Source organism: Sminthopsis crassicaudata, chromosome 3 (genome assembly GCF_048593235.1).
Source record: "Sminthopsis crassicaudata isolate SCR6 chromosome 3, ASM4859323v1, whole genome shotgun sequence".
NCBI classification, from domain to species: domain Eukaryota; kingdom Metazoa; phylum Chordata; class Mammalia; order Dasyuromorphia; family Dasyuridae; genus Sminthopsis; species Sminthopsis crassicaudata.
This window is the reverse complement of record NC_133619.1, coordinates 151,490,513-151,512,945: the sequence shown is the minus strand read 5'-3', so window position 1 is coordinate 151,512,945 and position 22,433 is coordinate 151,490,513. Positions and strand designations below refer to the sequence as shown.

The 22,433-nt window shown below is 34.9% G+C and overlaps 1 protein-coding gene and 1 long non-coding RNA gene across 4 annotated transcripts in view; one reads left to right on the top strand and one right to left on the bottom strand.

Annotated features, from left to right (window-relative positions):
• The window catches only part of STK24 (serine/threonine kinase 24), a 126,493-nt gene that overhangs the window by 97,600 nt on the left and 6,460 nt on the right, over positions 1 to 22,433 (top strand). For all 3 annotated transcript variants that reach the window (XM_074299402.1, XM_074299403.1, XM_074299404.1), the window contains exons 6-9: positions 6,132 to 6,317; positions 10,368 to 10,513; positions 12,691 to 12,814; positions 14,523 to 14,591. In XM_074299402.1, the coding sequence (XP_074155503.1) occupies positions 6,132 to 6,317; positions 10,368 to 10,513; positions 12,691 to 12,814; positions 14,523 to 14,591 (525 nt within the window). The remainder of the gene's footprint in view (positions 1 to 6,131; positions 6,318 to 10,367; positions 10,514 to 12,690; positions 12,815 to 14,522; positions 14,592 to 22,433) is intronic.
• On the bottom strand, positions 897 to 5,303 carry LOC141560749 (uncharacterized). The gene is made up of 2 exons (XR_012487804.1): positions 5,228 to 5,303; positions 897 to 1,810 (listed from the first exon to the last, which is right to left on the bottom strand). It is a non-coding gene; the product is annotated as an uncharacterized LOC141560749 (long non-coding RNA).

Below are 22,433 nucleotides of genomic sequence, written 5' to 3'. Positions count from 1 at the left end.
TTTTTTCCAGTGAAAATTCTCTATTATTTTAAAGGCACATTTACTATTAAGTGCACTTAATGTTTTTGCTGAAATAGGTTTTTAATGATTTCTCATCACCCATTATCTTTAATAGTTGACCACACTCAATATTCCCATCAATTCTTTACCATTGTCAGACAAGAAATGTAATGTATTTTTTCCTATCCAATAAGTTACTGAGCTGCTTTGCCTTTAACTGTCTCAAGGCTACACTGAAGCACTGACTGATCTCTCAGTTGAAGCTTTAAACAGAGTAAAACCATTGGCTGCCCCAGAGGGCTAGGAGGAGGCAGGGAGGAAAATTGTGTGTCATGCCTACTTATGGTGTGTGTGAGTCAGAACTACATGTAATCAGAGGCCCTAGTTTATCCATGGGTTTTTATTATAAATGATATATTTTTCTTTACATATGGACAGTGGAGGTACTTGGCCTTTTCCTTCAGTTGTTTTTTCCTTAACTGATGATGGCAATATAGTCTCTCAGACCCAGAACTTCCTTGATTTTACTCTCTTACCCATTTTCGTTGCTTGCCAAATGCTGAATTTTATCTCCCCAAATTTTTCTAATCTGTCCCCACATCTCTATTCACACTGTTGTTGCCTCCATCCCTTGGGTAAGAGCCAGGCTCCCTTCTCACAAACTGTGCCAAACATATTTTCCCTCCTATACATAAGGAACCATTTTATTCACTGCTTGAAAACCTTGAGTGACTTTACGATATTGTTATACTTGAGGACTTTGATGTCCATGCCAGTGTTTTCAGATACCCTCACTTTCTAGTTCCTCTTTTCTCATGTTTCTCTGCACCACCTCAGTTGCACATAGGTCCATACCTTTGCTTTGTCCTTCTGTGATCTTGAAATCTTAAATGCTATTTTATTTTATTTTTTTATTGACACTTTTAAATTTTCAAATCTTATACAAGGATAATTTTTCACCATTAACTCTTGCAAAACCTTGTGTTCCAATCCCCCCACCTTCCCCCAGCTCCTCTCCTAGATGGTTAATAATCCAATATATTAAACACGATAAAAACATATGTCAATCCAATATAGGCATACATATTAAATGCTATTTTATGATCATATCCTATCATTCCTTTTTTTTTTTTTTTCTTTATAAACTTCTTCAGTTTTATTTTTATTCTTACAGAATGAAACTTTGTTATTGTATGGATGCTGTTACTACAACTGTCAGAGAACCACATCTAAGATATCTTACTGATAACATTTCATGGCAATACTAAGTAGAGTTGTTAGTACCTTGAGGCTTTGTCCCTTCATTCCATTTTTTTTTAAACTAATTGCCTTCTTGTTTTTGTTTTTGTTTTTGTTTTTTTACCAGGGATACTGACCAGGGTTTAATTCAAGCTTCAGAAGTTTATCTGAAGTTGTCATCCAAGCTACTTATACCCAGGAGACTTGAGGCATACGCTAAAAGTTGATGTCTTAGTGTTGTTTTCTCTATCTTTGTAAATGACTTTTTTCATTTTTGTTTTCACTTCTTCAAAGGTATTCACATATAAGCCAATGGGAAATTTTGGAGCTCTCCAAGTAACTAACTTCTCATCAATCCCAGATCTTGAAAGCTAGCATGATTTGTTTCCTGTTGACTGATACACTTGGTCCTCTAGCCACTTAACTACTTTTAGGATCATTTTCAGACATTATAGGTTGACTCATCCTTTCCTTCCTTCCCTAGGTCTGGAGAAGACTAACTTTTACGTTCTTGGTTTTCCTTCTTCTTTAGTTGCCTTTGGCTTCAAAGATAATTTTCCACTTGTCCGTCCTATGGAAAGGAACAGAAAGTTGTGCCATAAACAAGATTTCATTATAAACAAAGTAGGTCACTGAGTCAGAATGAGGACTGGCACCTGTCCTTTAGTGTTTTTAGAGCTTCTCGATAAAATGTATTCAAAATAGCTATTAAATAAAAAAGAGCTAATAGTTTATTTCTAGGCTGATTTAAATATGTCTCCTCTCTGTCTTCTCTCATCCTCCCTCCCCCCCCCCCCTAAAAAAAAAAAAGGTATCTTTCTCTTTGATGAGATATTGATTCCCTATCCTAGGTAGGGGGTAGCTCAGTTTTGTAGTTTGGGTTTCCCCCCCCTATATTATTTGAATCTTTGTTTCTAAAGTTGACCTTAATGATGTGCTTGTTAGTGCTATTGTTATCCTTAGTTCCCGAAAAGAAGAATATTTTTTATTTTATTTTACATTTTTTTATTATACATTTCAGGCTTTGTGTCTGTATGAGTATGTAAACTTCAGTTACTTTAGGCAAATAGCAGAGTTGTATTCTTAGAGGGGCTGAAGTAAAATAATATTCTAGATCTCACTAGCTCAGCCAGCACTTTATTGACCTCTGTGAGCTATTGTTACTGAGAGGCAGAGAAAAGTGAATTCTTATCTAATAGCCACCAGAATAATGTGGAAAGACATTGGAAGATCTGGATTCACTTTTACCTCCACTTTCTACTGAAGCTCAGAATGGGTTGTAAGTCACTTTTCTTTTTAAGCCTTGGTTTTCTCTTGTTCAAGATGATGAAATGGGATTAACAGTTTGGGGTAATTTTTCCAACTCCAGACCCTAAACCCAAAGCCTATTCTTTCAGGAGGACATAGGAGTTATGATAGGGAATTCTGTGGATTCCCTTTCACTGTTGAATGTGAATATGGATTCTTAATTTGGCCAATGTTGGCAATGCAAATCTGATGCGAGACTGCCAATTTCCGGCTTATTTATTGCTCCTCTTCTTTAAAATAAATTTTTTTGTTTTGTTATTATATTAACCACTTTGCCCAATATAAGTCTTCTCTCCCCTTCCCTGAGAGCTATCTCTTATTATGGGAGGAAAAAATGTGGGAGCAAAGTTGAGGAAAATGTAATATATTGAGAAAGTTAGACATTCTATATTGTATTCCTTATCCATTATTCCACTCCTGTGTAAAGAAATGGCATCTTGGCAGATGGAAGTGCTTTCTCATCTCTCATAATTTTGTTGCTATTTTTTTTTTCCATTTACATTTTTTGTTACCGTTTCATTTATAAATTCGGCTTATTGAATTTTAGAGTTGAAAGATATCTTAGGAGGTCTTTTAGTCTGATACCTTCATTTGGTGATTAAGAAGTCTAGAGCTAATCAATCAGTAAACATTTATTAAACTCCCATATACTAGACACTTGTACAAAAAAAGACAAAAGACAGCCTCTGCCTTCACAGAGTTTGTAATCTAATGGGGGACACAGCATGAAAACAAAAATAAGTACACTGTATATAGAATAAATAGGAAGTAATAGAGGGAAGATGCCAGAATTTGAGGCTTAGATAAGGCTTTCTGGAGAAGATGAGATTTTACGCTTTTTAAAGGAAGCCAAGATTAGTAGATGAAACAGAGCAGGGAGAGCATTCCAGGTATGGAGTAGAGCCAGAGAGAAAGTCTGGTCAACGAAAGAGAGAATTGCTAAGTAGCCTTGCAACTAATTAGTGACAGGACTTTTTTTTTCTCTTAAGCCCTCTATTCTCAGCTCTTCTACACTCTGAGCTTCATGAGCCCCATAAGTTGTGTGTCTGCAGCAGAGATTCAGGCAGTGATCAGGGGAGAAGGGACATGATGGAGGCCTTGCTCCACATGATTCTCTTAGTTCTTCCCACTTCACTGAATCAGCTCATGAAAGTCTTTCCAATTCTTCTTGAAATTGTCTGTTTTAACACAGGCTACAGAAATCTATAACTCATAACTCAATCTGCTATAATGTGTTTTCTTGTTAGCAGTTTTTCACTCTTACAAAATGACCTACTATGAATTGTTTTCTACAGGAGTCCTTTTTCTTTCTCTTTGGGGCATAGGATTTGGTCTTGTGGTGTGCAGTTGCTGGGTCAGAGAGTATGGGGCAGCTGATTACCACGATTCACCCTCACTGCAACCTTGTGAAGTGTATATGTAGTGTGGTTTTGTCCTCATAGTGACTCATCCAATGTCATGTACCTACCAAGTGATTTAAAGCTGGAAGAGATGGATAGAGGTCGTTTTCAGATGGAAAAAGTGAGAGCTCTTTCTGGGCATGAAGGAGACTGCTAAAGAGGAGGCAGACATTCCTAGCAGGTCTGTGGACCCAGACTTGGTGTCTTTCCTTTGACCCAGGCCCTCCTATTCTTACTTTGTATGCAGAGATCTACTCTACCATTTTACCTCTGAAAGAGCTCTGCTGCGTGTTGCATGTGATTTGTGAAGAGAAAAGTTTCATTTAGAAGTGTTTCACAAATCATTTTTTAATGATTAAAAATATCTATGAACTCTAAATTCTCCCACCTTTTCATTTCTCCCTTTGGTTGCCCATCTCTTGATAATTCTCAGCCGCTGTCCCAAGTTACTGGTGCATACACAATCCATGTGTGTGCATAGTTTCATATTCCACCAGAAGCTGAAGGTTTCTGGAAGCAGCTGCTTTAAAAGCTGAAATGCTGGCCTAAGCACGTGAAATAAGTTGGGGCAATGAATTATAGATATTGGGGGGAAGGCAGTTTCATTTATTATGCATGACAGCAATTTTGTTCATATCTAGTCCTTTAATACCTATCTTTGTATATAAATACTGTTCCCTCTTAGAACAAAAGGGATGAAGACTACAGGTTTAAATTGCTGGCTTTACATAGTGCAAGGTTAGATTCTAGTTAGAACTTTCTGGATGATGGCAGTTATGAAAAGTGGCAGTTATGAAAAAAGGTGAAAAGCAGAATAAGGCATTTCTAAAGGTAGATAAATTGTCTTCTTGGTGGCTTAGAAACCCTAGCTAATAAACTCTTTAATCTTCTTATTATAGAAGGAATGCAGAGAAAATTTGTTAGGGCCTTCAGTTGCTTGGATTTATGATGTAAAATGGCCAAAAAAGGGCAAGTTTTACAGTTAAGGATCACATTTCTTAAATCTTTTTTCTTTTTTTTGCATTGCATCATGTGGAGAATTGAGTGCCTAGAAGCCAGTGATCCTTACCTTCAAGTTATATGTATTTCATAAATTGATTTAAATAATGCTTAATGGTCACACACAAACTCAATGATTTGAACATAAGGTGCCAACTTACATCAATTGAGGGAATTTCCTTACCTGGGAGTACCCTGTGTCAGAGAAGTAACAGGCTCAGTTCTTAACAATTTTTTATAACTGACTCTTCCTCGTTCTATGAGTTTTCCATAACATTTACCTTCCTGCTCTGTTTTGAGCTTTCTCATTCTCTTTACGTGGGAAGTTCAGCAAGAGCAATGGTCCCCTCTCCCATATTCCACCAGGGTCAGTATTGGCTACCTTCTTTTTCTACACTTATTTATTCTAATAGCTACCATATTTATGGGGGGGGGGCTCAACAAACATTTCTACTAAGAATCTATTAAATGCCTATTTTGTGCCAAGCATTGTGCTTTACAAATATTATCCCATTTAATGTAGCAACTCTGGAAGTCAAGGATGATTATTATCCCCATTTTACACTTCATTTCAGAAGTGAAATGACTTGTCCATGGTTATACATCTAATTTAGCCACCAAAATCTAGATCTGAACTTAGGTCTTGTTGACTCATGACGTTTTACTATATATGCTGAATCATGTATTTACCCCATTCTGATCTGTTAGTCCCTGAGATCCTCCAGTCTCTGCCTTTGGATGATTTTAATAGTAAAATTTTCATCTTAGTGAATTGAAGTGTGCTGCTCTGCAGCTTCTGTTCATTGTTCTTATTTTTTCCTGGATATAGACAAATCTAATTTCTCTCACATATTAGGAGATAACTATCATTTTTTCCCTCCATATTCAACCAGTCTTCTGAGTTTGGTTTTGCAACCCCCTCGGTTGCTGTCTTTGGGACTTGATGCAGCTCATCATTGTCCTTCCTAAAATGCCATGCCCAGGAATAAACCTAGTGTTCCAAATGAGATGTGGCATGTTTGTTTAACTGGAATGTCTTTGTTGAGCTGACCAAGTGGCAGCTGTTAATACTTTTTAAAGATCAAAACGGTTTTGGTATGTCTTTTCTCAAGCTTTTTTCACCCAAATGAAAAGATCATCTATATTACCTGCTTTTGGTGCTTAAAGTTTGTTTTGTTGTTGCAGGCAGATATCTGGTCCCTGGGCATAACAGCGATAGAGTTGGCTAAAGGAGAACCTCCCCATTCAGAGCTGCACCCAATGAAGGTATTATTCCTCATTCCAAAGAATAATCCACCGACGTTGGAAGGGAACTACAGCAAACCCCTCAAAGAGTTTGTGGAGGCCTGTCTGAACAAGGAACCAAGCTTTGTAAGTTTAACTAGTGGATCACTCTTGGAGTATAGGGCATGGATTTATAGTGCTACATTTTGTTTTGTTTTTAAGTCACAGAGACTCTTTATTATGGAAATATTTTCATTGGACAAACTTCTATGATAGGGATCCAAAACTTTTAAAATGACAATATGGAAGAAATCATAGCTCACCATGAAAATATTTTCATTTATATTAGGTGTGGTCATAGCAAGGGTGCACACAGGTGTTGGCATGCCCACCAAAAGTGTATTTTGAATATTAAAAAAGAGCTACACACACTTTTTCTTGGAATTTTGCCCAAAAGCCTTTTAAATCAGAAAAAAAAAAATCACTTGGAGGTGAATTTTCCACTGTTCAGTTTTGTTGTCTAAGCACATGAAATGTTTTTCAGTGGAAGATTGGGTCTGAATATAAAATTTTAGTCTAAAATCCTATCTCAAGAGTTTCTGAATGTCAACATGATTTCAGTTCTAGTCACATAATTTTGAATATGATTTCTGCCTTCTTGTAAACATGCACCCATTTAAAAAAATCTTAATTGTAAGCTCACTGATTCTTTGCTAATCTTAGCCTAGACCTTGGTTGCTTTTCACAGTTTTCAGAAAATCTGTTGTGTTCTTGTCCCTGTGATTGAGAATTTGAACCATTTGACTTTATTTATTTTTTAAGTCATAAAATAGATGAGGAAACTTAAGAGAAGCTAAATGGTTTATCCAAGACCATATTGATAAGCAAGTTCTTTATCTCATGAAAAGCATTGCTGTTTTTAAGTTTTTAGACATATCCTCTCAGCTAGTTTACTTTAATTGTTACTAGCAATTCAAAACAACGTATCAGATCTAACATACATCTATATCTATTTTGTTTTCTAGCCAATTTGTAACCAATTTCTACATGGAAAACTTTTTATAGTTGTTTTGCCTTTTAAGGCTCTATATATCTTGGTTCTCTTTTTCCTGGATCCTCATGGTGCTTTTTTTCTTTCCTGGATTCTGATTCCCAGTTTAAAGGTGGAAGATAATTTCATTAAAAATAGAAAATCCTACAAATAACATTAGTTTTATTAAAAAACAAATTGTGAAACATTAACAGTGTTTTAGCAGTGTCAAAAAGCAAGTGGGAAAAATAATAGCCAAGTAGGTTTTTATGTAACTGTTTTCAATTTTAACTTGGCTTGAAACAGGAGGGGGGGTGGGAAACTAACATAATTGGCCATCAGAAGGATGGAGATGAGTTAGATTATTCCCTCTCCTCTTTCTCTGCCTTTTTCCTTCATTTACATTTAATTAGAACACTGCTGATTATATACTTTTGGCTTAGCTTCTGCTCCAAATTAGGATAGGTCCATGAGGTTGGTATTTTAGGTGCAGTTTGGGTTTTAGCAATGTAGCATGATAGGATTTACATCTAGAAGAGACCTTAGTGCTAATAGAGTGCTTAGAGACGAGGAAACTGACACCTAAGCAGGGCCTGTTTCTATATTATACATGTCCCTTCCACTTAGTAGTATAGAGTTTCTTAATCTGTTAGTTATAAAATGTAGTTTATCTTCATCATCTCATTGACTTCTATCTGAAGATGTAAAGCCTGGATTCTATCAGGGCTTCTTTCTATTTCTACTCATAACCCCTTTTCGGCCAAGAAATTTTTATGTGAATCCCAATACATCAGTATGTAACATGGGCACATCATACCAAAAAAACATTTACTGAGAAATCATCATTTCACGACATACACCTTCAGCTCTGTGATCCCATATAGAGTCATGACCTACAATATAATAAACTTTGGATTATTTCACTGCACTAGGGTGTGCTGATACTTTGAATGAGAGAATAAGGAACTTAATAGGATGATAAAGCCAGAAACTAAAATGCTTTTATTTATTCTTCTTCAATTAATGTAGAATGAATTATTTAGTTCCAGACCTTGTCAGTCTTGACATTCTCTTTTGTTAGGTTGCAGGGAATCTGGAGTTGTAGATAGTAATTGATTTGACTTTAATTTGAACCGCTTGTAAATTAAAATGCACACATTTATAGTAACAGCCAATTACCTGCCCAGTTCCACAATCATAAAGGGAATCCCAGAAGGAAAGTAGGGAACTATAGAAAGATGTCAGGGCACTGGAGATGAGTAGGAAGTGAGAAAACATCTGATGTTGCCAAGTGTGTCTACAGATACTTTCTTTTGTCACAAGACTGAGTAATATGACACTCTTATTTAAGTTCTGAGAGAACTTAAAAGTTCTTAGAGAAGAGGTTTGATCTGACCTCCAAGTGTCCAAATAATACACTTTCTGTGTTTCTACCAACTGATGATTTAGGCTTTCTTTTTATTTTTATCCCTCCCTCTGATTGATACCCAATGTTTGCTCTTAAGTAGCAAAACTAGTTGGTAGGTCTTGGCCTATAGCACATATGGGTCATGATTGTTGCTATGCTAAAACTATAAAACAATTCTTGACTTAAGTAGTCATGAAGGAAAGTGCATACCCAGAAAGTGAGTGATGTTTGAAGGAATAATAGATTGAGTAGTTACTAGTTACTTAAATGATCCTAAAATTCTCAAGGTTCAAAGCAAAACTACTGACAAATGAATATTTCAAAGACAATAATGTTTACAGATTACTATTTAATTTCCTCTATCATATTAGAGGTAGTTCATGTATTTTCCTATAGAGCAAACCTGGGAATAGAAAGTGAAGGAAACAGCTGGCATAGGTTTTCTCCCTTCCCTTTACTTTCCTTTCTTTTTTCCTTTCCTTTTTCCTTTCCCTTTTCCTTTCCTTTTCTTTTTTTTTTTAAATAATTTTTAAAATTTATTTACAAAACATATGTATAGGTAATTTTTCCAACATTGACCCTTTTTGTTCCAAATTTTCCCCACCATCCCTCCCCTTCCCCCTAAGCTGGCAGGTAGTCCAATATATGTATATATTTATACAGTTATCTTGCTGCACAAGAAAAATCAGATCAAGAAGGAAAGAAAAGAAAAAATAAGAAAGAAAACAAAATGCAAGCAAATAACCACAGAGAGAGTGAGAATGCTGTGTTGTGTTCCACACTGTTCCCATGGTCCTCTCTGGGTATATATGGCTTTCTTCATCACTGAACAAGTGGACCTGGTCTGAATCATCTCATTGTTGAAGAAAGCCATGTCCATCAGAATCGACCGTTGTATATTTTTGTTGTTGCTGTGGATAATGATCTCCTGGTTTTGCTCATTGCTCTTAGCAGCAGTTCATATAGGTCTCTCCCAGCCCCTCTGAAAGCATCCTGCTGGTCATTTCTTACAGAACAATAATATTCCATAACCTTCATATATCATAACTTATTCATCCATTCTCCAATTGATAGGCATCCACTCAGTTTCCACTTTCTTGCCACTACAAAAAGGGCTGCTTAAACATTATTATACATGTGGGTCCCTTTCCCTCCATTAAGATCTCTTGGGGATATAAGCTCAGTAGAAACACTGCTGGGTCAAAGGGAGGGATATAAGCTCAGTAGAAACACTGCTGGGTCAAAGGGTACTGCATAGGTTTTCTTTAGACAGTATTCCCACTTTATGTTATATGGATTTATTTTTGGAAGACACTCAAAAAAATGAAAACGTTTTTAAAAATTGAGCCATTTTGGCTTTTTGATAACAACAAAAAGAGGTAACATAATAACTGAAATAAATCTGCAGAGCTTGTAGTTGCCACAGTCTGTCTATAGCATTATATGTCAAAGTAAGTTTAATTTGCATACAAATGTATTTTCTCAGTTGAAAATTATCTCTTCTTATTTTCTTTGTATCTTTAGCATAGTACCTGGCACAAAATAGGTTCATAGCAGAAACCATTGGATTATATAAGTATCAAGAGAAGGACAAAATAGAGAGAGACAATTTAGAGCTACCCTCTTGTGTACGCAACTGGAAAAGTCTAGTTTTCTAGTGGTATCATCATTGGAAATGCCAAGGGGGAGGGATTCTGGAGAATCACCTTCAGGTATAAATTAGTGAACATCATATTATATTGACTTTTCTTTTTTCAAGAGACCTACAGCAAAGGAGTTGTTGAAACACAAGTTTATAATAAGGAATGCAAAGAAAACATCTTACTTGACAGAGCTCATTGACAGGTACAAGAGATGGAAGGCTGAACAGAGCCAAGATGACTCCAGTTCAGAAGATTCAGATACGTGAGTATCTCCCATCTGTTAACTATTCATTGTCCAGCTGTCATTTTTTTCCTCTGTATTCACTGCCTCTAATGGACTTCAGATGTCAGAAAGATGGTCTCACCAGTTTGTTTCACTGCTTCAGGGATGTATTAAGGAAGGGAGAGAAATTTAATCATGAAGTACATGCATTTCTCATGGTTTCTCCAAAAGAAATGTTTTGATACTTCAAGCTAAATGAAAATCAGAAAATTAATGGATTTGATACATCATTTGGATTTAAAACATGGGATGTTTGAAAATATAATATGTGAACTGAATATAGGAATGGCAAAGGAAATTGATGTGTGTGTGATAACATCAGATTATAATCTCGTTAAAGAAAAAGCATTAAAATAAATAAGGAATAAAAATGGATAGTCATATATGTAAAGTCATTGGGCAATAAGCAGTAACATTTTAAAGAATATATGTGGGTCTTTTATCAAGAAAGCTGATTGATGCCCTTAAAAGTTGAGAAATTAAATTCCTACATAAAGTATTTTATGACTTTGTAACTTTATACTGATAAAAAGGCACTTGTGATTACCTCATCTCCAAATCCCTATGAATTTTAGCAAATGGGACTGCATTTTTTTCTTATTATATGTTCACTAAGATCGACATCTATGAGTAAAATGTTCATATGTAGGTCCTTTGTCCTGTGAACATTCAGTAATGGAAGTGCTTACTTCTGACTGGTTTGATAGAATGGTTTGAGTTCTTTTTCTCATAGTTGATTTATTTTGCAGTTTGTACAAGCAGGTTTAAGTTGGTGAATAGGTTTATTTCACTTTATACACCTTCTGAGTGCCTTTAGCTTATAGTAAAAATTGTGTTAAGAGATCAAACTTGAAAAAAATTTCTTTGCCTGAGTGGGCCACAGTGTTAATCAGCCTTCTACAGCTCTTAGAATCAGAGAATCACAAAGCAGAAAATGTCTCTTCAAATTACTTTATGAATTTTTGGCAGTAAATGTACCAGATTGAAATGCTGCCTTTGTTAAGATTCCTTTTTAGAACATATTAATGTTCTGTTAACCCTTTGATGCCATAAATGGAATTTCCCAAGAATTAAAATTGCTAATCTTGAATTGGTTCTCTTTGCTTGAAAATACTGATATGATTTAGTCTGCTTTAAAATATTGTTAATTTTTTTATTCATAACATTCTTTAAACTTCCATTCCTTTTCAGCTAATGAAGTCAAGAAAGAAAATTTAAAAGTAACTTCTTTAGTTTCTACTACCTTAATCAGATAATAGATTTTCTGTGATTAAGGCAGGATATAACAATAGCTATTTAAGGAGGAGTAACTGGAAAGAACTTTTACTTCTAAAGTCTGAGTCCTAAAAATTCAGACTCAAAAATTCCAAGTCAGTGAGAAAAGAACATCCTAAAAATGTATGGGATTAAACCTGAAAATTTGGATTAGTATAAAATTGAAAATAATTAAGATTTATGGGAAAAGTGACAAAGTATACATAGTGTTGTTTTGGTGTTTTAAAAACTCTTTACTTTCAAGATACTTTTTAAATTAAAACAAACAAACAAAAAACAACAAACCACTAGTGAGCAGAAAATTTGTAATTCCTTTCTGGATTTCATTTTATGTGACCTGAATTTAGTCATTCAGACCACAGGACAACACTGACATGATACCAGCTTGTCCTGTTTATAGGCAAAATCTTGAAAGGAAAAGAATTTCTTTTTGAGTTGTAGATTTGGGAAACCTAAAGATTGAAGATTATGGTAGCTAATCTTCATTCCTGATTAGCAAAGTGGTAGCCATCTCATTTTCTAAGTAATGGCCTCTTTTTCTGTGTCAGTGAGAAAATGCAGTGTTTTTCATTTGGTTTATAAAATCAGAAGGATCCTAATTTGAGCGGGGACTGCTCTGCTTGTTGTTCAAATCTCCCTTCAGGACTCAGGACTCAGTTTTGTGAGTGTTTTACTGCAAGTGTTCTGCCAGCTTCCCATTTCAGACAGACCCATTAGAAGTTTTGGTGAGCCTGATACCTAGGATGGCCCTTAGGTCTTAATTATCTGTCCAGTCTCTGATTAGTGTCTCTATGTTTTGTCTTCCTTCCTCTTTCATTGAATTGAATCCTTTCAGTGGTAATATACTTAGTGATGGAAGACTTCTGAATTTTTGTTTTAAGAGAAACAGATGGTCAAGCATCAGGTGGCAGTGACTCAGGAGACTGGATCTTTACAATCAGAGAAAAAGATCCTAAGAATTTGGAAAATGGAGCAATTCAGCCACAGGAACTGGAAAGAAATAAGGTAAACTCTTATTACTTAACCATAAATAGAATGATTTAAACAGAAATGTTTAATAAAAATTAAATACAAGTATTCAGATATAAATAGAACCATATTACTTAAAATGTAATTGTTAAATCATTTGCTGAGTTGAGTATCTTTACAGTTCTGCACACTGGATAGTTATATCTCTTATTTCACCTACTTTATGCAGTTTTGCTGTTAAATTTAAAAATTTGGAAACAGACTGGGAATTTGAAAGATTGACTCAAGGAAATGGTTTGTCAAATTAGTAATGATTTAAAAGTTGATTGGATCTTAAAAATTCCTACTTAAGTTTAAAACTGGAGGAAGACCAAAGAGGTTAATTTAGATTAGCTAAAGTCCAGAAGACATGGCTTGATTGTCTTGTTAATAGAGGGTAGAGAAAAGATTCAAACCAGTTTTCAGATCTAGCAGTTTTCCATAAATTGTAGTTTAGGATCTTAGAGTTAGAAGGAACCTTAGAGGTCATGGATTCTAACTCTTATTAATTCATCAATTAGTTCTTCAGCATCCACACAGCTTTCTTTCATAAATATGTCTAGTTAATGGGAGCTTATTTTCCCCTGGCAATCCATTCCATTTTTTGAACAATTAATGATTAGGAAGTTCTTCCTTATATGGGGAGGGGAGATGAGAAATTTGTTCCTCTATAATTTCCAACTACCTGTACGTTTTATGGCCTTCAGGGCCAAACAGAATAATTTTTACTGCTCTTTCTTATGAGAAGAAACCGTTAGATATTTGAAGAAATCTCTCCTATGCCATTAATGATTATATCTGATTCCTTCCACTGTTTCTTGTTTAACACACTGTCTCACTTTTTGTTGATACTATAGTACCTGTAGCTTTCAGTACCTATCCAAACAAATAGTTCCATAGTAATGGTCTTAACAGATAGCTGAATCATTTATAGTTAGTTCAGTAGTTGTGTGTGTAAGTGTTAAGTAGGTATTATTGTAGTGTTAAGATATTTTCTCTATAAAAGCCTTAATCCTCCCTACCTCCATGTTGATTACAGTGTCATTTTAGTTTACCTCAAAAAAACATTTCTCCAGAAATAATTTAAAGATTAAAATTTACCCTAGCTTCCTTATGGAATGGATGTGAACCAGGAATAATTATTAATCAAAATAATAAGATTTTATTGTACTTTTCTGCAGTGAGGAGAAACATTATCACAGACAGTCCTAAATAGTTTGTTATTCTTCTCTTTTTATTATCTTTCCATTCTTTCTCTTCTATTGCTCTTTACTCTTTAGAGTAAAAACACCCTGAAGTGGGGGCTACCTTCCATCTCCCACTCCATGTAGCATAATAGTATATAATGTTATGTTGTTGTTGTAATTTTTTAATTAAAAAAAAAATGCTACTTTTTTTTGAAACTTGTGACAAATTTTTGTATTGTGATATACAATCTGGTTTGTTTATCTTCATATATTTGATTTTGTTATATGCAGCCTTCTGCATATGATGAGAGATAAACAAGTTTGTAATTACTTTTGATTAAATTCGTTGGTAATAAATTTGAAAGAATGTTTTTCCCTCTGCCTTTGAGTTTAAATGCCATAGTGTAAGTAGTTTTAGTTCAGTGTAAGCAAAAAGAGTTATACTTTATAAGATTTGAAAGTAAATTTTGTAAAATGTAGCACAAATTATCAAATTCTTTTAATTTTTTTTTTTAAAGGTGAAAGATATTCCAAAGAGGCCTTTGTCTCAGTGCTTATCTACAGTCATTTCTCCTTTATTTGCAGAGGTAAGATTGCTAATATTGTCACTATTTTATTTTAGAGATAGGTTTTCTTGTAGTGCTGGTAATGTTAGGAGAATGGTAAATGAAAGAAATAAATGCTTTTAAACAGATTTAGAAACTAGTTTGAAACTATACTTAAGTACTAAGAATGCTTAGGGCCACAAATATTTTTTTTAAATTTATTTTCTGGTTATAAATGCATACTAACTTTTTAAATGTACATTTCTTTATGAATCATTTTGAGAGAAAAATCAGAACAAAAGAGAAAAGAAACCACAGGAGAGGGGAAAAAAAATAGAAAAAAAGAAGTGAACATGATATGTGTTATTTATATTCAATCCCCGTAGTTCTCTTTCTGGATACAGATGGCATTTTCTGTCCAAATTGGGACTTGTTATTGGGATTGCTTCAGATCACTGAACTGCAGAGAAAAACCAAGCCTTCCAGAATTGATCATTACACATTCTTGCTGTTATTGTGTATAGTCTATTCCTGGTTCTACTTGTTTCCCTCAGCATCAGTTTGTGTAAATCTTTCCAGGCCTTTCTTTAATCAGCTTGTTTATCATTTTTTATAGAACAATAATATTCCGTTGTCTTCTCAATTGATGGGCATTCCCTCCTTTTCCAGTTCTTTGCTATTAGCGTCATAATTCTAAGGAAATGCCCCATCCTCACACCTATCTTGACCTGCCTTTTCCCCTTCCTTTCAGGCAACTGATCGTTGGTCCACTTTTTCACCCCTTTGTCACCTGAGGGTCAGCCAGAGAGATGTCAAGCAGTCTTTTTTTTTTTTCCTGGGTAGGGAGTGAACACCAGTTAGTAAAAGTACATGGACTATGCAGCATGGGTCTTAAATTTCAATTTTAGTTATAACTTTTTAATCCCCTTAAGTATAATTTTAGTTCAGTCCATTTTGATTTTGACTTTGGGGCATCTTATTTTATATTTTACTTTTGCCAAAGTAGATTTGATCATAAGAAACGTAGCAGAGCCCAGTGAATGCTTTTTTTTTTTTTATAGCACTTTGATCTCTTTTATTTATCTAACAGCTGTTCTCCAGCCTTGCCATGCCATGCCATGCCTTCTATTCAATGGTTAACTCATACTGTTCATTGTAGATGTCATGTAAGACTTCCTTAAGGTCTCCTTTCTTAAAAAGGAATTTTTAGTCCTGCCCATTTACTTCCTTTAAGCCTTTGAAAAGCTACAGAATATATTCTGTTCTTTCATCAGAATTCCTACTCATTATGTCTCATCACAGCCTCATCTAGGAACTCTGGCCTCTTCTAACAAGTACTGACTATGGTTAGACTAGGGCTTCTTGTCACAGAAATGGTAATGATTATATTAGTTAGAGCCAGAAAAGATCTTAGGTGTCATTTTTGTCTACTTCCCCTCCCTTTATAGATGACGAGTCCAAGGCATATAACTTGACTTGCTCAGGATTACACAGCTCATAAGCGTCTTGGCTGAGTCAAACTTGTCTCTTGGCTTTGCATACCTGTATCTGTCTATTATACCATGAATAGGTTCTGTATGCTACTCATTAAGTGTTTTACAGTATTTAGCAGATCTCATTTAGGCCATAGATTATCACTCCATTATGCAAATGGCAGCATTGTGGATAGTTTAATAATACCATTCACCCAGGTTTACTGGTTTGTAGCACTGAGCTGCTTTCATGCTTAAATTTAAAGGTTTTATGATTTCCTCAACAGTACCTTTATTTTTTTTCCCCTCATTATCGTTACTATGTATTTATATGATGTAATTTTTATTTTACTCTTGTATGGTAGAATAGGGTTTATAGTTTTCTAGTTGTTTATTCTATTGTACAGAATCTTGCCAGTGTTCTCTTAGACCCACAATAGACAGAAGGCCATGGGATTTGCTAAGTTGTAGTTTGAGGTTTGTTTGTGTTTTGATTTTTTTTTTTTTTTGGTGGACACATGGAAGAAACATTCAGGAATATTTCCTTAGCTAACACCAGGAGGAATCTAGTGCATTCTCTTTTCTTTTATGTGGGCCATCCAGCATTTATTAATTGCCTACTCAAGCCCTGTGCTAAAAACTGGGAGTACATGAGACAGTCCCTACTCTTGAGGAGCTCCAACATAATCTAACTAATAAAATTCAAATAATTATCAGTTTGTTCTCAAATTTCCATAGGTTTCTTTTTATGTCCTGTCTTTAATATTTTTTTTTTTCATGAACTTAAAGTGACAGTTTTTTAAAGAAAGATATCCCCAAATTTGCCTCAGTAAAAAGAATAAATCACATCTTGGATTTGGGAAGTACTTCTTTGATGAAGTACTAAGTGTTCTCTGTATGTTTTAATCTTACTTAGTACTGTAAAACACTTCATTGGCCCAGATTATCATTAAATGTTGGGAAAGTAGTATAAAGAGCTTTTATTTGGGAATCTAGACTAACTCTGCCTCCTTATTTGTTCCACCTTGGCTGGGCATGTCCTCTATCACCTATCATCTGTCTGTCTATTTTTTGCTTTTAAATTTAAAAATTCTGTTTAATCTACTAGCTTTATATAGCCTAATTTAAAATAAAATAAAATGGTGAAAATATATGACAGCATCCAAAATTGAAATTCTTCTATTTTTCAAAAACAAAAGCTCTGAAAGTTCAAGCTGTCAGCTGGAGGAACCCCAACAAGACAAGAATAATGAATTGGGCAATGAGGTCATTTCAGAAACAAAATTTTATGCAACTATGAAGAAATCTTTCTGGGACATAACTGTTCTTCCAAATAGATAGGAGGGTGGGGTAGGGGAACAAGATAGGAAAAAAATGGAATTCCAATGTCATGTCACAGCTGTAGATAATGAGGAGTTTGGACTGGGTGATATTTGAATTCTCTGACAGACTGAGTTGTCTGGTCCTATGATTTTATAAGGTCTTTGATATACTTAATCACTTTACAGAATTTCCACTCGCTCTGAGTATTATATTTCTACCCTATTGCAAAGCTTTCACTTGAAATGCTAATGTCGAACTTGTATGGCCAGGGTTAAGTTCATGGAAGAAGGGCAATTACAGATTACTCATTTAAGGAGTCTTAATTACTATTGTACATTTAGTTCTGAGAAATTCCAGTTCCTTTGGTGAAAGTTTCCAAATCAAATGTGTTGCAATCCAGGAAGAAAAATAGATCTATGTTATAAAGTTGAAATGCTCAGCTTTCCCTAATGTTGTCTTATATGACAGCTTTTCTTTCAGATTCCATTACCATTTAGTAAATGCAAATCATTGATTTCTAGAATTATAAGAACAAAAGAGAAAAACTTTCTAGGAATGGGACACTGAAATTTGCCAAATCATCTTGAAATGCCAGAGCTGGACATGTTGGAAAACATTCTCCCTGTATATAATAATGGAACTGGTTCCATGTATTCTGTGTGGATACTGACACTCCATTGCATTGTCCAGCTTGTGCCAGCCCAGGAAGGCTTCCAGAAGGACCTCCCAGAGCAGCCATTTTGATTCATTTCAGCAACTGTCTCTCAACACCTGCAGCTCCATAGCAGTTGTCTTGCTCTCCTCTGAGAAAACCTTTCTAGCTACACAGTACTGTCTGATACCTTGGGACAACCCCACTCTAGGTGGAACACCTCTGAATGATAATAACCAATCTGAATTAACTTCTCTTCTTCCATTTCCTTCTCATCCCAGTGATTATGAACCTTCTTTTGTCATCGTTTAAACCCTGCTCTCTCTTTCGGTATCTGTCCTTTATTCCTTTTCTCGATCAACTTCACCCTACTAGTATCCCACTGTAATGATCTGCTTTCTGGAATGTCTTTTTTTGTACGTAACAAATTGGCTTTCATCTTAAACTAGCTTTCATTTTCCTTTCTCATCCCCTCAGTTTTCTTGTACTTGTTGAGCTCTAACTCGGTCTTGATGATACAGTTCTCCTTTCTACTTTTAGTTATGTTTTCACACTTAACCTAAACTTACTGGTTGTTATGACATTTCCTGCTTCCCCTTGGTACTTCCACACTCTCATCCTTTCATGTTCTTTCAATCTATATCTGTTACCCAATCAAAATTCTGTACTACTTAATCTCCAAAACATTCACCTTCCTTTCTCAGTGAGTTAAGTATCTCACTCTGCTATCATACTAGGGAACATTAACCTCTTTTTATTAAATGTCTCAATTTGAGACTTTTCATTACTTCTCTTTGGATATAAATAATATTTCATCAAAACCCCTCTGGAATTGTGATTGGTCATTGTCTTTGGCATACTTTTAACACCCTAACCTCTCAGTTCCTCAGCTTTATTCCTCCCTCCCTCCCTCCGTCCCTCCTTTCCTTGCTCCCTCCATTCCTCCTTCCTCCTTCCTTCCCTCCCTCTGGGGTTAAGTGGCTTGCCCAGGGTCACCCAGCTAGGAAATGTTAAGTGTCTGAGACCAGATTTGAACTCGGGTCCTCCTGAATTCAGGGCTGGTGCTCTATCTACTGCGCCACCTAGCTGCCCCTTCTTCTTTCTTTTTTAAAAATATCAATGTTTTATTATATTTTTATTTAGTTGAACTATTTTTCAATTATATTTTGATCTCTTTCTGGTGACAGTCAGGAGTATTATGGGCTTAATATGGCCAGCTGGCTGTGCATTTGATGCTTCTTGATTTACACTGTAAGTAGACCAGTATGAGGAATTTTACAGGGCATCCCTAACTTTCCATTTTCCTGATAATGTTATGTTTGTTTGTTTGTTTGTTTTAATTTATTTTTAGCATTATTTTTTATTGAAGCTTTTTCTTTTCCAAACATATGCCAGGATAATTTTTTTTTTACCATTGACCCTTGCAAAATCTTATGTTCCAATTTCCCCTTCCCCCACCCCCTCTCTTAGATGGCAAGTAATCCAATATAAGTTAAACATGGTAAAAATATATGTAAATCCAATATAGGCATATATATTTATACAATTATCTTGCTGCATAAGAGGAATCACATCAAAAAAGGAGGGAAAAAGAAAAAGGAAAATAAAATTCAAGCAAACAATAAGAAAAGAAGTGAAAATTTAAACATTATTTTTGTATTTTTGTCTTACATTCTTTTCCTCTCCAATCACTGAGAAATTAAGCAAAATATCAACTATATATGTGAAATCATTGGAACTTATTTCCATATTAGCCATATTGCACCCCCCCCCCAAAAAAAAAGGGGAAAAACAACAATGAAAAATGAGAATTAGGTTTCATTTGGCACTCAATTCATCAGTTCTGTCTCTCTCTGGAGGTTAATAGCATTTTTTCATCATGTGTTCTTAGGAATATCTTGGATTTATTGTCTTGATTATACCAACTATTTCTTTCATAGTTGATCATCATTATAACATTGTTGATACTGTTCACTATGATCTTCGAGGTCTCATCATTTCACTTTGCATCAGTTCATATAAGTTTTGCCATATTGTTTTCCTGAAACCTCTCCCCTTAGAATTTACCACAACAGAGTAGTATTCTGTCACAGTCATATGTCACAATTATTCACCAATTGATAAACATCCCCTTGCTTTCTAGTTCTTTGCCACCACAAAAAGTTATTGTAAATGTTTTTGTACATGTGAGTCCATTTCCTTTTTCTTTGATCTCTTTGGGGCACACTACATAATAGTGATATGCTGGATCAAGGACTCTCCACAGTTTTTAGAGCTTTAGGCCTCTTTACAACTTGTTCCTCCAGAATGGTTGGATCACTTTACTACTCTACCAACAGTTCATTCCCTTCAGCATTTGTCATTTCTGATAGGTGTGAGGTGCTACCTCAGAATTGTTTTAATTTGCCTTCTTTAATCAGTAGTAATTTAGTTTTTTATGAGTATAGAAAGCTTTGATTTCTTATTCTGAATTCTCTGTTTATATTCTTTGACCATTTATCAGTTTAGGAATGGTTCTTTTTATATTGGAGTCTATCCTATATTCATTATATATTTGAGAAATGAGACCATTATCAAAGAAACTCGCTGTAAAAATTTTGATATTTCTTCCTTGTCTCTGGTATGTTTTAGCAAAACGTGCTCAGCACAATGCCTGAGACACAGATACAAAATGATTCTTGATTCACAAGAATTTGAAAGGGTCATACGTAATGGTTCATACTTGTCACCTGTGTGATGTCTAACATCAATTTTAAGTTCCTTTTTTCCTGGGCAGTCTTGTTTGCATATGTGGGTTTTACCTATAGGGACCAGCCATTTTTAATAACTAGTGAAGTTCTCACATAAATGGACCTAAATTATTGTTGGAGCAGATGTACAAATAGTTATATCACAATGATAGGGATAAAGAAACTGACCATTAAATACTGTGGAGAAAGTGCATCTTCATTATTTAAATGTGAAACAGTTAAGAAACCCTTTAATACTCTGAGCAAATAAATAGTAACTAGGAGGGATCACTTGTTGAATTTCAAAGCTAACACCACTGTGTTGCATCAGGAGAATAGCTGCTGCTCTACCCCAGTAGCAACAATTATAGCTCCCCCCCCCCATTAAAAAAAATAACTGAAGCAGAAGTAAATGGAAGAAAGTAGCATTTATTAAGTGCCTATGTGCCTTCCACCCACTGTTATATATTTTATAAACAATATACTTTTTGATCTTCATGACAAGGCAGTGACCATTTTGCAGTTGAGGAAATCGAGGCAAACAAGTTAAGTGAGTTGTTTGGTCATGAAACTAGTAGAAGACTGGGGTCATATTTGAATTCAGGTCTCCTTGATTCCAGGCCTGGCATTCTAACCACTGTTATAGCTAATTGGCTCCACATGTGTCTCTATTCTCTATTCATACAAGTATTATAGCACTGATATGTGTATCATTTAGTTTCAGAAGCCCTTCCCAAATATATTTTAGTATTTCTAAAGATATGTTGGTTTTATATGTATATGTGTGTGCATATTCATAATAAATACATATATATTATAATTCATATATACTTAAATATGCATATGTATGCATTGTGAAACTATCAAAACATCTGAGCATTCAGCTGAATTGTCACCATGACCTCTATGTTTATTGGCTTCACTCATGACCTCTAGTTTAGACTATTTATGAAAACTTCCTAATTGTTCCTGATTTTATTCTCTCCCTTCTTCAAGTCATCCTTCACATAACTTTCAGGCATTTTCATGCTGTCCCTAGTACAAGCACTGCATTTCTCAGTCTTTTTTTAAAAGTCCTTACAATCTGCTTACTGTCTAACTTTTCGAACTTACTTGATATTATTCTCATTTTTAAATTTGTATTCAAATCAAATTTGAGGCCTGAAATTTCACCAAAGTAATTTTAAATCTTTTATCTGTGAATTTACACAAACTATTGCTCATAACTAACATCTCTGAGAGAGACATATAATTTGGGGGGGTAGCAGTCTCTCTGGGAACACTGACTTTTAATGAAATCCAGAATCATTGAAGTAAAAACATTCCATTGATGACTTCAGAAGGGTTCAGAGTAAGAAATAGGTGGTACAGTAACTGCAGTGAAACAGTTATTTTCTTGGGGGGAGGTGTTTTAATTAGATTTTTTTTTTTTTTTTTTTTTTTTAAATAAAAATCTTTTCCTTCCCACTTCCTTGACCTTCATTGCCAGGAAATAAATAAGAAAGAAGGAATGAGGGAGAGGGGGAGGGGAGACATAAGAAAAACAAAATCTTTGTAACAGGTAAGCACAGGCCATTTCTGCATAGGCTATGTTTAAAAAAAAAAAAAAAAAAAAGGTGTCCCAATTGGATCATTCTAAGATCAAGAACTTTGAGTTGCATGCATCAGGCTCATTGGAATCCTGCTTGGTCATGGCATTTGATTTAAG